The sequence below is a fragment of the Musca domestica genome, unplaced genomic scaffold (genome assembly GCF_030504385.1).
Source record: "Musca domestica strain aabys unplaced genomic scaffold, Musca_domestica.polishedcontigs.V.1.1 24, whole genome shotgun sequence".
Classification (NCBI taxonomy): Eukaryota; Metazoa; Arthropoda; class Insecta; order Diptera; family Muscidae; genus Musca; species Musca domestica.
This window is the reverse complement of record NW_026712272.1, coordinates 810,763-828,181: the sequence shown is the minus strand read 5'-3', so window position 1 is coordinate 828,181 and position 17,419 is coordinate 810,763. Positions and strand designations below refer to the sequence as shown.

General features: G+C 33.4%; 1 protein-coding gene across 1 annotated transcript in view; it reads right to left on the bottom strand.

The window, feature by feature from the left end:
• Window positions 1–14,830, bottom strand: part of LOC101897963 (uncharacterized) — a 546,201-nt gene extending 531,371 nt beyond the window's left edge. Inside the window, exon 1 of the mRNA XM_059123253.1 lies at window positions 13,801–14,830. Coding sequence (XP_058979236.1) covers window positions 13,801–14,110 — 310 coding nt within the window. The 5' untranslated portion in view covers window positions 14,111–14,830. The remainder of the gene's footprint in view (window positions 1–13,800) is intronic.
• Between the last annotated feature and the right edge of the window lie 2,589 nt (window positions 14,831–17,419).

Below are 17,419 nucleotides of genomic sequence, written 5' to 3'. Positions count from 1 at the left end.
TATTTGATATTTTTAACTACTAGTACCCTGGCACTTCCAAGTGGATGTGAAAGACAATCAACTGCTTCCATCGGTGGCTGTAAGTCTATTCCACTTGGCTGCATGAATGAATATAAAAACTGATGGTTGCCTTCGTGGTGGCTCGTGAGCTCAACATATTGCAATATTTCATTCGGCAAATATTGAAAAATGAGCTCAGGGTAAAGCCATTGAAATTGCAAAAAGTACAATATCTTATACCGCAACAGAAAGAAGAGAAAATAGACTGAAAAGAGCTAAAGAGTTGCTTCGCTTGGCCGAAAGTGGTGAACTGCCGAATTTGGTTTTCTTCGATGAGAAAATATTCGTTGTTCAGCAGTTTGTAAACAAACAACATCAACGTGTTAACTTGCCAACGAGGTCAGCTGAAAATGTGCAACTTCGGTTGGCCACCAGAACTCAAGCGCCGACCATGGTGATGGTGTGGGCCACCATAACAGCCGATGGTCGCTCTCCGCTCGTATGAATCACCAGAATAAATGCCAAATATTGTCGCGAAAATATTCTGGAGGGTGTATTAAAGCCTTTGGCATGCAAATATTTTGGCCGCAGACCTTGGACTCAGCACCATCGCACTTATCACGCGCCGCCCAAGAATGGTTACAAAATAAGGTTCCTGGATTCATTTCCTGCGCACAATCTCCGGATACAAATCCGTTGGACTATTGTGTGTGGAGTATTTTGGAAAGCAAAGTTGGCACAAAAAAATACCAAAGTGTTGATCATCTCAAGCAAGTGCTTCGCCGGGAATGGACCAAAATATAGCAGAGCAACATTCAGGCAGCGTGTGATGGTTTCATTGGCCGTTTGAAGGCCATAATGCGTGCTAAAGGTGATCAATTGGAACAAATTTAAACTAATTTTAAAATTTGATGCTATTGCCGACTTTCTTGATTTCATTAAATAAAAAAAGTAAAAAAGCTGTAAGTTCGTCCGGGCCGAACTTTAAATACCCTCCTCCATTTGGAACGAATATGGCAATTCTCAAAAACAATAAAATCCGTTAAAAATTCTGTTAAAATCTTAAAAAATAACGAATGTAGCTATTATATTAGTGTCTGAACCTGCGTAGGTAACATTTGTCATAAGCCATTACAATATTCAAATGCGAAACCTAATAAAAAAATCGGTTATAATGTCGATAAAATCAAAATACCGAATATCGGGAGGTACCGTTATATGGGGGCTATATGAAGACGTGGACCTACACAGACAATTTTCTGTCGTAGGTTGTAGTATCTATTACGAACTTCAAATGGGAAATTTGAAACAATTCTGGTGAAAAATGACCCTAAAATCATTAATATACCGATTATGAGGGCTTTACGAAGAGGTGGACCTGCACAGACAATTTTCTGTCTTAGGCTGTAGTATCCATTTCGAACTTCAAATAACAAATAAGACACAATTCCGGTGAATAATGTAGCTAAAATCATAAAAATACCGAATATCGGGAGGTAATGTTATATGGACCTACATGGCCCATTTACGAACTTATCCTGCCTACTGAAAAAATAAACATGTGTGCAAAATTTTAGCCTTCTATCTCAATTCGTTCGAAAGACAGACAGACAGATAGACGGATATCGCTAAATCGACTTAGAACTTTACGCTGATCAAGAATATATATACTTTGTTGGGTCTGACATGAGTATTTCGAGGAGTTACAAACGGAATGAGAAATTTAATATACCCTCCATGGTATTGTGGAGGGTATCGATGTCTTCTTTTTATTGAAAGCCTTCGAGGGCTCTCCTGAAGATTTATGCTCTTCTGGAGGCCTTATATATCGAAAAAGTCCTTTTAGGACCTTCTGTAATCAGAAGACTATACTCCTGCAATTCTCTTCAGTATACTAATTATATTACACAAGTATTTTTAAGAGAGGGAGTGAGAGGAAAATATAAAGAATTTTTTGAAGTATGAAAACTGCCTGGAAGAGATAAGACCGCGTTGAATTTATTGTATAGCATAAAATACATTCGAGAGGTCCCCCTTGTCCTTGGTAGACATTCAACAAGTGAACAATTTTATAACCAGGAAGAAGGTTTTCTTCTGTTATTATAAGTCGTTTTAGAGGTCTTCATTTAATTGCAGTCTTTTATAGACCTCTCCTTCTGAAACAATACATTTTGTGACATGTTTCAACGAAATTGTTTTAAACTTTGCAAGTTCATTCAAAATGAGGCTGGCCTATGGCCTCTCCAGGGAACTTTTGGCCAAATATATTCACAAAATTTTTGACTTGACTTGGACAGTTATATTGGAAAAGCTATAGTCTTGGATTTTTAAGAAGCCTTTTTCGTAGGGTGTTCTTAAATTTATGTTTTTTCTATGCATTATAGGGCTTGGTTCGTATGTATTCTTTATAATGTTATGTGTGTTTTTAGTTATATATTATTTCAACCACATATTTATTGCCTTTTTTAAATTTAAATGCCAAAAGAATTTCTTTTTAACTGATGACATATTTCATCTATGATTTGTTGCCTAGGATATGGATAGTAATTAATAAAATAAACATACAAACACATTTTCGATTATTAAAATTGCCGGACAAGAGCCTTTCATTTATTCATTAAATTTATTATGTGCAGTTTTTTCCCCCAAACTGTCTCTCTCTCTCTCAGTGATATTTGCACACACAGTTATTTGCTCTTAGGTGTTTTACACAAAATTTATTGTTTTAATCAAAAAGTCATTGTTGTTATTTTTGGTATAAAATATTATCACCAGCTTTTAATTGATGGGTTTTCAGGCTATTATTAACAAATCATTTTAATTTTCTTAAAATATCTTTGGGTAGTGCAGTAGCCATCGAAGCAGCAGCAGCAGCAGCAGAGAAGCAGACATATCATTACATATTTATACAAATATTGGCTTCATTCACTGGCTTTGTGGATGTATTCATTTGTTTGTTTGTTTGTATGACGATGATGATAAGTGTGTGTGTGTGTAAATTTTATATAAATTTAATGGCAGCCCCACTGCCATGTATTTATTATTTATGAATTTTTAAAATTGAAAACCAACAGATGTGCGCAGTGAGTTGATGTTGTTGTTTTTGTTTATTTATATTGAAATACGTATTTTTAAAAAAATGAAAATCATTTTTATTGTCAGTGTGTGCGTTGATATATTCGAATAATAAATGACATTTTTAATTAAATTGCAAATAGTTTGTGGGGGTGCCACAATAAATTGACAAAAAAATAGTTTTTAAATTCTTAAGAAATTGACAGGTGAAGTAATTCAGTGGAAGTCAATGACATTTGTCTAAAGGTAATTTTTTGGAAATTTTTGGTCTTCGCTATTGCTCCTTTCCAGGACCTGTAAAATTTGTTAGTATTTCTATGATAATCGGGGTTATCTTAAAAAAAAAATTCCAGTTCTGGAACGGAGCCAATGTGAATGCTACCTTGTAGCCTTAAATTTCCAATAAAACGAATTAAAAATTCAAACACAGGCCGAGATGAAAAAACTGCAACCAACTTCAGACTGCTGTCATTTCTAAGCCACTCGTTCGACAGCTATTGAAATTATTTCATTGACAGCTCATTTTATTGTACACAAGCGAACAAAAGCATTTTGGTAAGAATTTTCCAGAAAAAAAGTTATTCGTGATGGAATTCAAGCGTGATAGTGGGATTTCTTTATATTTGGCTGGAAAACCACAAGTGGCTATCGTTAGAGCACTCCAGCATTGAAATGTGAATAAATCTTTTGTGTCTCGTACCATTGCTCGTTACCGTGATACTAATACTAGTGGCCTAGCCCGTCGTCAAGGAAGTGGACGGAAGAAAACAGCAGAATCAGCAGAAATGGTTCGAAAATTAAAGAACCGATTTGATCGAAACCCGCGTCGCAGTGGCCGAAAAATGGCTCGTGCGCTGAATATATCGCAATATTCTATTCGGCAAATATTTAAAAATGAGCTCGGGGTAAAGTCTTTGAAATACCAAAAAGTGCAAGGACTTACACCGTAACAGAAAAAAAGTAACTCAAAGAGCTAAAGAGTTGCTTCGCTTGGCCGAATGTGGTGAACTGAATTGTTTTTCCGAATTGTTTTTTTTTTTTTGTTTGAAAACAAAGAAAATGATCGTGTTTACTTGCCAAAGAGGTCTGCTGAAAATGCCCATCTTCGGTTGGCCACCAGAACTCAAACGCCGGCCATGGTGATGTTGTGGGCCGCCATAACAGCCGATGGTCGCTCTCCGCTCGTATTTATCGACCGTGGCATCAGAATAAATGTCGATTATTATCGCTAAAAAAATATTCTGGAGGGTGTATAAAAGCCTTGGGCACGCAAATGTTTTGGCCGCTGACCTTGGACTTTCCAACAGGACTCAGCACACGCCACACATCGCACTCAGCACGCACCACCCAAGAATGGTTACAAAATGAGGTTCCTCGCTTGATTTCCAGCGTAGAATGGCCATCAAAATCTGCGGATACCAATCCGTTGGACTATTATGTCTGGAGTATTTTCGAAAGCAAGGTTGGCACTAAAAATACCAAATTATCGATCACCTCAACTAAGCGCTTCGCCGGGAATGGGACAAAATACAGCAGAGCAACATTCGGGCAGCGTGTAATGGTTTCATTAGCAGTTTGAAGGCCATAATTCGTGCCAAAGGTGACCAATAAGAAAAAATCTATACTTATTCCCAAATTTGATGCTATTTCCGAAATTTTTTGCTTTCATTCAATAAAATTAAAAAAAAAAAAAAAATAAAAATGATGGCGTTTGACTTTGTTACAATTTTTTTATCTCACCCTGTATATTTTGAGTTTTTTTTAACAATTTTTTTGAAATTCCTACTAAAGGGTACGAAAGGTACTAAAATGTACTAAAAGTTCAATGATTTGTATTGGACAAACGGAATGACCTAAAATTCTAGAATTTGACGTGAGAGTTACTGATGCAGTGCAGAAAAGATGTACCAATGCATTTTTGTGAATTCGAACTTTAAGGTTACGATAAGTTACAAAACAGTACTAAACTTCTGAAATGATAGTACTTGATATTATGTCAAGGGATATAGCTAAAATCTTTAAATTTGCTATGAGAATCAAGGTTGGAAAATAAGTTTAATACATGAAGGTGGTTTTGGCAATGTGTACTAAGTAATTTGGATTATATTGGGTTACAGAACAGATGAAGCTAGAATTTTGAAATTATTTATTGGGATCCCTGTTGGTGGTAGGTTTGCGATAAGGAGGGGATTTTTGAAATGAGTGCTATAAGTGCACGAAAAGTACTAAGTAGTACTATTTTTGGTACAATTTGGTATTAGGTGAAGACATAGTGCTTGAAATCTGAAATGTTGGTGTTAGGACCGCTGACAATGTGTAGCCCGGACATTTGGGGGTAGTTTGAAAATGTGTACTATAATTGTACGAAAAGTACTGAATGGTACTATTTTATGGTGTTAGGTAAAGAGATAGAGCTGGAGTCCTCAAATTTGATATTGAGGTCTCTGTTGGTGTTTAGAATTGAGATTTGGAGGTGGGTTTGGAAATGTATACTATAATTGTACGAAAAATACTAAATAGTACTTTATTTGGTAAAAGTTGGTATTGGGTGAATATATAGTTCTTGAAATCTTAAAATTGGTATTAGGGATGCTCTCCATGTATAGCGTGTGTAAATGGAGGTAGTTTCGGAAATATGTACTATAATTGTACGAAAAGTACTAAATGGTACTATTTTCTTGGTATTGGGTGAAGCGATATAGATAACATTCTGAAAACAGATATTTATATTACTGATGTTATCTGTGTTTGAGATTTGTGGTGGTTTGAAAATGCGTGCGAAGAGTACCAAATGGTACTAAATTTAGTATAGGGTAAAGGGATAGGGCTGGAATCCTAAAATTTGATATTGAGATCTCTGTTGTTGCCTGGTATTGAGATATGGGGCGGTTTTTAATACATGCACTATAATTGTACAAAAAGTACTAAACATACTCATATTCTACCTCATATTTCTACAAAAATTTCAAAATGATACTTAATTTGGTACTGAGTGAAGGGATAGGACTGGAATCCTGAAAATTGGGATTGAGGTCTCTGTTGATATCTGGAATTGAGATATGAAGGTGTCTGTGGAAATGTGTACTAAAAATGTGTACGAAAAGTACTAAATAGTACTTCATTTGATATTGAATAAAGGGTAGAACTAGAATCCTGAAAATTGATATTGAGATCTCAGTTGGTATCTAGAATTGAGATATAGAGGTAGTTTTGGAAATGTGAACAATATTTGTACGAAAAGTACTAAATGATACTAAACTTGGCATTGGGTGAAGGGATAGGTATGGAATCTTCAAATTTTATGTTGGGGTCTCTGTTGGTGTCTGAAATTGAGATATGGTTTCCCTGTTGGTATTTGAAATTTAGATATGGAGGTGGTTTCAGAAATGTGTAGTATAATTGTATGAAAAATACTGAATTGTACTATTTTTGGTATTGGGTGTAGAGATAAAGGAAAAATTCTGAAAGTTGATATCTATATTACTGATGGTAACTGTCTTTGATATTTGGAGGTGGTTTGGGAAATGTGCACTATATTTGTACCAAAAGTAGTAAATGGTACTAAATTGAGTGTTGGGTGAAATTATATTGAGGTCTCTGTTGGAAAAGTTCTATTTTTGGTATTGGGTGAATGGATAGGATCCCAAAAATTGATATTAAGGTCTGTGTTGGTATCTGTGTTTGAGAGGTGGAGGTGGTTTTGCAAATATGTACTTTAACTGTTCGAAACGTACTAAATGGTACTATAATGAGTATTGGGTGAAGGGATATTGCTGGAATCCTCAAATTTAATGTTGAGATCCATGTTGGCATGAGGAATCCATGTTGTACGAAAAGTACTAAATGGTACAAAATTGAATAATAAGTGAATGTAAAAATAATATCGAGGTCTATCTTGGTATTTGGAATTGAAGGGTGCAATACGGACGTATGAAAGTGCAAAATGCCACAAGATGTGGCGTTTATTAATGGAATAGGGCTGAAATTCTGAAAATTGATATTGAACCCACTGTTGGTTTCCAGGGTAGACATATGACGACGTTGAAATTCTTTTGGGATAGAAAAGTTAGATGTGAAACCAATAGGCAATGGTTTTCTAATATCCTCCTCTGTCAACTTCAAAATGACAGATTTTGAAGACTTTAATGTGTAAGAGGTAAACATTATCTTGTTATTCTTTCCGAAAAAATTGAATATTATACAAAACTTGGAAAGTCTGAAAATTTAGTACGAGATATGAAGTTTGGATTGAGATATTTTGTCAAACTGAACAAATTGTGCATTTTGAGTACTAAAAGTCATAAAACGAAAGAATCTAGAATTTTAAGGCGCACTTTTCGCTGACGAAGTAGCGGACACTTTCTAGTCTATCTATATACACTCTTTTGTATCCATCTAAATGATTTACATCACCGTAATTTGCCAAGAAATTTCCTCTAGTCTCTCGATTCTATCATTCAATTGTTATAATATTTATCAAATATTGAACTTTCAATATTTCTTTATTGTTTTCTTCATTTTTATCTCATGAGATTTTCTGCCATTTCGGCATGGTATAGTTCATCTGCCACATTGTCACTACCGGTTGTAATGCCATTAACAGGGAGCGAGCGATAATAATAGTCTTTTGTGGTTGTCATCTCTCCATCTCCTCTCTCACGCTTGTCCTCGTCCTCTTCGCCTTATCTAACATTCACTCGATAATATCAATAAATAATAATAATAAAAAAAAATCATTCTTTGCTGGTACACCGTCTGTAGTCCCCTCATGATTGTAATGCCATTATGCCAAGTATAACATTGACAGCTGCGATGGATAAAATTATATTCGCTTGAGGGGTTGGGGGATAGGTGGTGGATGTCAGGATTCATCTTGGGCATCAATGTCATCTTGTGGCTTGCTGTTAACATTTTTTATTTAAAATACTTTTATTTTTGTGTGAATTTTATTTACAATTCATATTCAAAAGGCTTTCTATGCACATTTCCAGTTGGGGGTAAAAGACAAATTTAGCTGGAAATGATTTCATCGTTTTATGTGATTTTCCTGTTTCTACCAGTTTTCTATTTTTTGCTGTTGTTGTTGGAATTTTGCCTCGTGTTTGAAATTGTCATAAGATAAGAAGATTATCTTGACAAGGAGTTGCCAGGTTTTCATACGCTCCACCATACATACATGTGCTCATCGAAATAATAATTGGAGACCTAACAAAGTATATATATTCTCGATAAGCGTATATGTATATCTATATTGATAAATACCGAATATCGGGGGGGCACCGTTATATGGTTCCATCCGATGTTTGATGTATTTGATGTTTTTAGCCAAATTGTTTCTTCTTTGTACTTTACTCCATGGAAGAGAATTGTCTACATAGGTCATGCTATCGTGTAGCCACTATACGAGTGTAGACCCCGATATTCGCTATTTGTATAATTTTAGGGAATCGTTTCAAATTTCATATTTAAAGTTCGTAATGGGTACTACAGCCTATGACAAAAAATTGCGTATGAGGGTCCACATTTTTGTTTAGCCTCTATACGGCGATACCTCCTGATATTCCGTGTTTGAAGCAGATTTTCTGAGTAGTGGGTTCTATACGTTTATCCAATAAAAAATTTATTACCACTTTGAACATTTCGTGTACTTAATGCACACACTTTTAAACTAAATTTTTATTTGAGCCGTGTCCACCAGCAGTGACCCTAGTATCAAATTTAATAAATACAATGGATTCAATTTTTAATACCTTTTGGCACAAATTCCTTCTATACTAGAAAGATAACCAAGAAAATCCTCTATACATATAATATATTCTGGCAAAGCGTAATTTTCCAATGTAGGTGTTTAAATACCGTTAAAAGGTTGACTTTTTTCCTATTGGTAAAGAATGATGATTTAGAACTGCTTTTCTTTCCCTGCTTATCTTTCAGCTTATATGGAAGTATGTGTGCACATGTTTTTTTGTTTTTGTATGCGATTCGGATTAAATTGTCACTGTCGTTCTGTGTCTCACAATATTTCCCTGACAACTTGTGGCTAAAAGTATATGTGTGTGTTATAAAAATAGTAACAAATCTTCATAAAAAAGTCTATTTTTGTTTAGAGATAATACCAGGAAGTGACACAAATTATTTATGAAAATGTCAAAGGAAATTTGAAGGATAATCAATCAAAAAACGTTGCAATGGTAGTGGATTAGGAGAGGTTGATAGGAAAGTCAATGATACTGCCTAAGGTCTTATATATTGTATCATGTCAAAAATTTTATAAGTTGGAGATATGGTGGTGTGGGTCGCCATCACAGCCGATGGTCACTCTCAGCTTGTATTAATCGACCGTGGCATCAGAATAAATCGCAAAAATATTCTGGAGGGTGTATTAAAGCCTTGGGCAGGCAAACATTTTGGGCGCAGACTTTGGACATTCCAACGCGCCACCCAAGAATGGTTCCAGCGCACAATGGCCACCAAAATCTCCGGATACCAATCCATTGGACTATTGTGTCTGGAGTATTTTGGAAAGCAAGGTTGGCACTAAAAAATACCAAAGTGTCGATCACCTCTTCATCACCTTCACCGGGAATGGGCCAAAAAACCGCAGAGCAAGATACAGACAGCGTGTGACGGTTTCATTGGCCTTTTAAAGGTCATAATTCGTGCCAAAGGTGACAAATTCGAACAAATCTAAACTTATTCTAAAATTTGATGCTATTTCCGACATTTTTTGCTTTCATCCAAAACCATTAAAATAAAAAATTAAAATTATGGCGTGTGACTTTGTTGCAGTTTTTATACCCTACACCACAAGGTGGTCAGGGTATTACGTCTTTGTGCATTTGTTTGTAACAGGCAAAAGGAAACGAGATAGACCCATAGTTCCTTTTGATGATCTGCATAGAATCACTTTCTGAGTTGATTTATGCATGTCATTCCGTCCGTCCGTCTGTCCATGTATTCTTGTGAACAAAATACAGGTCGCATTCATTATCCGATTGAGATGAAATTTTCCAAACAACATTTGTTTGGCTCAAGGATGAGCCCTATTGAAATTGGAGATAATCGGTAAAAAATTAGATATAGCTCCCATATATATCTTCGTCCGATTTGCCTTCTATTGTGCACCAAATGTGTAATATCAGCCCGAATAGTATGGAATTTTGCACATACAACCGAATTAGGCCAAATTTGATCGAAATCGGTAATATGCACTCTGTAACAACAATATTTGGGGAAATATATCAAATGCAGCTTAGAAATACCTTTGCTAAATTTTATCGAGATCGGTTCAGATTTGGATATAGCTTCCATATATATATCTTTATCTGATTTCAAATTAATTTTGCATCAAGTGGGCAATACAAGTCCGAATTTAAAAGAAACAAATGCTTTGAATTTTAAATTATAATCATAGGGTGTATGATTGAATTCTCCCATAAAAACTTTTAATTGTTATGTGTAGCTCAACTAAATTAGTGTAGGGTATCATAAAATCGGCCCCGCCCGACTTTAGGACTTTCTTTACTGGTTATATCTGTAATCATAACAAATTTCTAGTTCTAACAAGTAACAAGCTTTAATTCCGGCCAGGCCGAACTTTCAACACCCTCTACCATTTTGAACGAATTTACAAAAACACCGAATGTAGCCGTAATTTTAGGGTCTATACGACGACGTGGACCTGCATAGACAACTTTTGTTAGAAGCCATTACAATATTCGATGAATAATGTCGCTTATGTCATCAATATACCGAATATAGGGAGATACCATTATACCAAAACGTGGACCTGCACCGATAATCTCCTGTCATAGGCTGTAGTACCAGTTACGAACTTCAAATACCAAATTTGAAAGATCTCCGGGGAATAATGTCGCTAAAATCATCAGAATACCAAATATCTAAAGTTGGCGTTATGTGAGGGCTATACTAAGTCGTGGACCTGCACAGACAATTTTCTGGCTTAGGCTGTAGTAACATTTACGAACTTTAAATACCAAATTTTAAAGATCTCCGGGGAATATTGTCGCTGAAATCATCAAAATATCGGTAGGTATCTTTATATGGGGGACTATACCAGAACGTAAACCTACATGGCCGATTTTCAATACTAAGAGTTCTGCAGACATGTATTTGAGTAAAATTGTATCAACCTACGACATTTCGTTCGGAAGTTAGAGTGATTTCCATAGTCGGAAAAATTTACAGACGGACAGACATCGCTAAATCGACATAAAATTCTATGTCTGATGTATATTTCAAGGTGTTACAAATAGAAGGACGAACTTAATATACCCTCCATACTATGGTTGAGGGTATAAAAAATGGAATATGCCGGACCATTTCTTCTTGTACCTCCTTTTGAATAGTTGCGAAAAGAGCATTCGATTCACCTCAAATTTCACACGTCCCAAAACATTTGAAAATACATCTCTTGTGTAAATGGTACATATAGATCAACTCCTTCTGGTACCTCCCCACAAATTTTGAACCATCGTGAAACTCATAAAACTCGAAATGAGCATCGGGTTATATTAAAACTCGGCACATTCTAATATTTCTATCAACACAAGATCAGATGCGAAGATGGAATATTTCTGACCAATTCTTCTGGTACCTGCCCTATAACGGGTCAAAAATTTGATTATTTATATCTCTCGGAAAATGCGAAATTACCCCCCGATTCTCTTAAAATTTCACAGGTCTCAATATTTGTAATATCAAAGTAATAATAATAATAATAATAATAATAATAATAATAATAATAATAATAATAATAATAATAATAATAATAATAATATAATAATACTAATAATAATAATAATAATAATAATAATAATAATAATAATAATAATAATAATAATAATAATAATAATAATAATAATAATAATAATAGTAATGATAATAATAATAATAATAATAGTAATATATAATAATAATAATAATAATAATAATAATAATAATAATAATAATATTAATAATAATAATAATATAATAATAATAATAATAATAGTAATAATAATAATAACTAATAAATAATAATAATAATAATAATAATAATAATAATAATAATAATAATAATAATAAGTAATATAGATAATAATATATATATATAATAATAATAATAATAATAATAATAATAATATAATACTAATAATAAATAATAATAATAATAATAATAATAATAATAATAATAATACTAATAATAATAATAATAATAATAATAATAATAATAATATAATAATAATAATAATAATAATATATAATAATAATAATAATAATAATAATACTAATAATAGTAATGATAATATAATAATAATAATAATAATAATAATAATAATAATAATAATAATAATAATAATAAAGTAATGATAATAATAATAATAATAATAATAATAATAATAATAATAATAATAGTAATGACTAATAATAATAATAATAATATAATAATAATAATAATAATAATAATAATAATAATAATAATAATAATAATAATAATAATAATAATAATAATAATAATAATAATAATAATAATAATAATAATAATAATAATAATAATAATAATAATAATAATAATAATAATAATAACAATAATAATAATAATAATAATAATAATAATAATAATAATAATAATAATAATAATAATAATAATAATAATAATAATAATAATAATAATACATTCAAGATTGTATTTTGAAGAGCATTTGAAATTCTTGAGCGAAAACTATGTACCAAATTTTAGAATATTACCTCTAAAAGTGCAACATTTTGTAATATCTAGCAGGGGCATAGGGAGGCTTCGGTGCAGTCTTGAGTCCCGATGTAGCCAAAGTTTCTCACATTTTAGTGCGTTTTATATGGAAATGAAAATTTTTTTTGCACACCAATCCCTCAACATGGTTTCAACATTTCTATATGGGTTCGATTTTCTAGCACGATTGCCTCAAAGTTATAATGTTCTGAATACGAAATTTCAATATTAACATATTTAAAATTCTAGGCCTTTTAGTAATAAGTTTTAACTAATTTACGTTATGCCCTTTTCAGAATTTAGTACATTGGTACAGAATTATGTGCAGTTCGTCCTTCAAACTTATTTTAGCATCCATAAAAAATACCATCTAAATAACACCTAATGCAGGTCTCAATTTCAAAACTCTTGTTAAAAAAAAAATTATTTTAAAACGATAAATCTTCAACACACAATCATTTTGTAATTAATTCGAATTCAAATGCAAATAATCTCATTACCAAGATAATCAATTGAACTGAATCAATAAGTATTCCATTTAAATGTACATATTTGTCTTCTCTTGCATTACATATTTATGCAATTGTCTCACACACACACACACACACACACTACACTCTCTTGCTCTCTTCGTCATTTCGCATTCATTTTACCACCATATTAACATTGTCACATGTGTTGTGGCAAATGAGCTGGCATTTGTTATAATCAAGTGCGTGTGGGTATGTGTGTGTGGGTGTGCGTGTGGGTGTGCGTGTGGGTGTGCGTGTGGGTGTGCGTGTAAATGTAAATATTTGCAATAATTCCCCAGAGATAGTAGCGTAGCGTAGATGGAACCCATATCCCACATGGGTGGATGTTGGCCCCTGCAGATGGAGATAAAGATGAAGCTTTCTGTTCGGTTTGTTTTTTGCTTTGCCTTGCCTTGAGATTGAGAAGCGTTAAGAATAAATTGATTGTGACAATTTACTTACCATCGACACAAATGATGATAATCAGATTGAGGAGCAGCAAAGAGCTCATGTTGAACACCATTGCTGGCAATGATGATGATGAAGATGATGCGGATGCTGATGTTGATGGGAATGAAGACGATGTTGTTTTGGTTACTCCGGCAGCTGACGTCGTTGTTGTTGTTGCTCCGGCTGAGTATTGCTGGTACTGTTGACAATGTCTTCTGTGTTTCTGTTGCTCTGGATGTTGACGTTGATTTTGATGAGCTTGGGTATTGGAACAGCTGTTTCTCGATGTTGTCGCTGGCAAGAATATTGACTTCATTTTCATTTTTATTCCGTTTATCTGTTTTCCCCCTTTTCTCTCTTCTGCCGAGTTTCGGAGCGGGAGCTGGCCACAGCAATCAAACCAAGACCTCTATCAAATCCAGAAAAAAAAGATATTGCCTTTTGGGGTTTTATATGATTGCGTAGTTGTTGGTTCTACCTCGTCGTCGTCGTCTTCTTCTTGTGCTTTTTGTCTCTCTCTTTCTCTATGTATTTGAGATTTGCAAAAAATCGAAGAAGTTGTGACCGTAAAAAATGTTATAACATTTGTCGTTCAATTTTGCACTTGAATGCAAATAAAATGGACGTTTATAAGCTTCAATTGGCTTTATCGATTATGCTGTTGTTTGTTTTTGTTTTTTGCGATTTGTTTTGTTCGTTTCATTCAGGTTTACTAAGTCGGTCACATAGAAAGCTTATTATTTTTTATTGCCATCAATTTGTTGTATGCCTTTTTTTCTTTTCATAAATAAATTTCTTGTTGCCTGTTTCAGTTCAGATTTCTATTAGAATTTTTCTTTTGTTTTTCCGATTTTCTTCAATTAATTTACATATTTACTTTGTTAATTGGTTTGCGTTTAGTACTCCATTACAGGATTTAGTTAAAGTGGGAAATCGTAGAAATCTGTAATCACAAACTGTGTTACGGGCTTGTGAAGAAAATCGAGTTATTCTTTGGTATCTCAGGTTTCAAGTGTCACTCGGTAGGGAATGTATGCTTGGAAAAATTCTGAAAGAAAATAATATATTAAATTTGGAAATTATTAACTATTTTATTTAAAATCGATTAGTGAAATATTATAGTTTGGTTTAGGTCGTATGATTTATGACAATACGTATACGGCACATAGTCCAACTTTTAGGTATCTTATGACAGAGTAACTCGATGCTATAGCCTTGAGTGTGCTTGTGCATGGTCTACAACGCCAATGAAGAGAAAGAGAACCAGCCCCAGAGCTTTCATCAAAATTGTGAATATTTTAAGAAAATATGTTGCATTCAAAATGCGGATTTTCAAGACAAATTTTTTGACAACGGATTTTTTGGACATTTTTATAGAAGAACGGGACAAAAAGTTTTAGATTTTAAGACAATTTCTGTCGAGGCAATAGCCAGTAAATCGTGGATTGTGAAGAAAACTTTTTTTAGGGTCAACAGTATTGTGTGGTCAACATAGATTTTCTATATTGACAACTTAAAAGGGACTAAAAAAATATCTCAGAAAAATGTTTTTAATAATTTTTACAAACAATAGTTCGTGGATTTTAGAAGCCATTTTTAAGGGCTAGAGGACATTAGTACGTGGATTTCTGAGACATTTTTACAAAAGCAACTGGACAGTAAGTTGTAGATTTTTTTAAACACACTTGTATAGAAGCAACAGTTTAATAACACATGGATTATTGAAACATTTCTTATTACTTCTGAGTTTTCAAGATATTTTTATGGACACAAAAAGGTAAATAAATGTGGATTTTTGTTAACAATTTTTACATAGATAATAGGACAAACCCTTTTTCTATATAATCTTAAAACGACAACAGAGCAATAGGTAGAGGATATCTAAAGATGATTTTTTAACGACCAACTGTTCATCTTTTTACATATACAGGATGGGATAAAAAAACTGCATACTTTCACTTACTTTTTACTTTTTTTTTTTAATTTTATTGAATGAAAGCAAAAAATGTCGCAAATAGCATCAAACTTAAATAAATTTAGATTTGTTCGAATTGGTCACCTATGGCACGAATATTGGCCTTCAAACGGCCAACGGAACCGTCACACGCTACCCGAATGTTGCTCTGCAGAATTTTGGCCCATTCCCGGCGATGCGCTTGCTTGAGGTGATCGACACTTTGGTAGTTTAGTGCCGATCTTGCTTTCCAAAATACTCCAGACACAATAGTGCGGAGATTTTGGTGGCCATTGTGCGCTGGAAATGAAGCGAGGAACCTCAATTTGTAACCATTCTTGGGTGGCACATGCTGAGTGCGATGGTGTCACCACCATCCTGTTGGAATGTCCAACTTCTGCGGCCAAAATGTTTGCGTGCCCAAAGCTTTAATATACCCACCAGAATATTTTCGCGGTGGCCTACACCATCACCATGGCCGGCTCTTGAGTTCTGGTGGCCAATCGAAGGTGCACATTTTCAGCTGATCTCTTTGACTAGCAAACATTTTGTTTATTTACAAACTGCTGGACAACGAATGTTTTCGCATCGGAGAAAACCAAATTCGGCAGTTCACCACTTTCGGCCATGCAAAGCAAAGAAGTAGGTGTTTAAAACTATTTTAAAGTAGTAATGGATCAAAAAAATCGTGATTTTTCCAAGGACTAAAGGACCAAAAAGTGGATTCCTTAAAGAAGTTTTTTCAAGAACTAAAGGACCGCAAAGGTGAATTTCTTAAAGAAGTTTATCCAAGGACTAAAGGACCAACAAAAGTGGATTTCTTAAAGATATTTTTCCAAGGACTGAAGGACCAACAAAAGTGAATTTCTTAAAGACGTTTTTCCAAGGCCTAAAGAACTAAATAAGTGGATTTCTTAAGGGAGTTTTTCCAAAGACTTAAGGACCAAAAAACTGAATTTCATAGTGATTTTTTTCAAAGGACTAAAGGGCCAACAAAAGTGAATTTGTTAATGAAGTTTTTCCAAGCTTTCTTTTTTAGCAAAACTTTATAGAGTAATAAGTGTTGGCGTTCTCTAGAGGCAGCAGGGAAATAAGACAGGGATTTTCGAAGCAAATTTGACAACAAGATTTTATTTTTCAGGACAATTTTATAGGTTTGGATTTTTCAAGTCAATTTTTATAGGAAAAAAAAAACTAGAAAACATTTTAGATTTTCAAGACATTTTTTAATGGAGTATCAAAACAATAAATTGTAGATTTTAAAATAAGAACAGGATGATAACAAACAGTAAATTTCTTAAAATTAATATAATGGATGCAAAATTTAAAAAAATCTGAAAATTTTTATGGTGTCTACAGGACAATGACATTGACAAATTTAAAGAGACAAATAGAAAATGTTTAGGGGATTTTTTAAATTAATTTTTGTAGGGGATTTTAGCAGTGGATTTCTAATGATATGTTTTGTAGTGATACGAAAATAATAAATTGCCCTCACCCTTAAAAATCAATTTTTTAGATGTTCTTAAAAGTCCACTAACGGCCATTGGAACCTATTTCTAAAAAAAAAAAATCATGATGGGTACTTTAATACTTTCCCAATGTATACAGCAAGTACCTGCTATTTGTCAGCAAAAAGTCCATCTTTAAGATTCATTCCAATTGTTCGTATTGTGA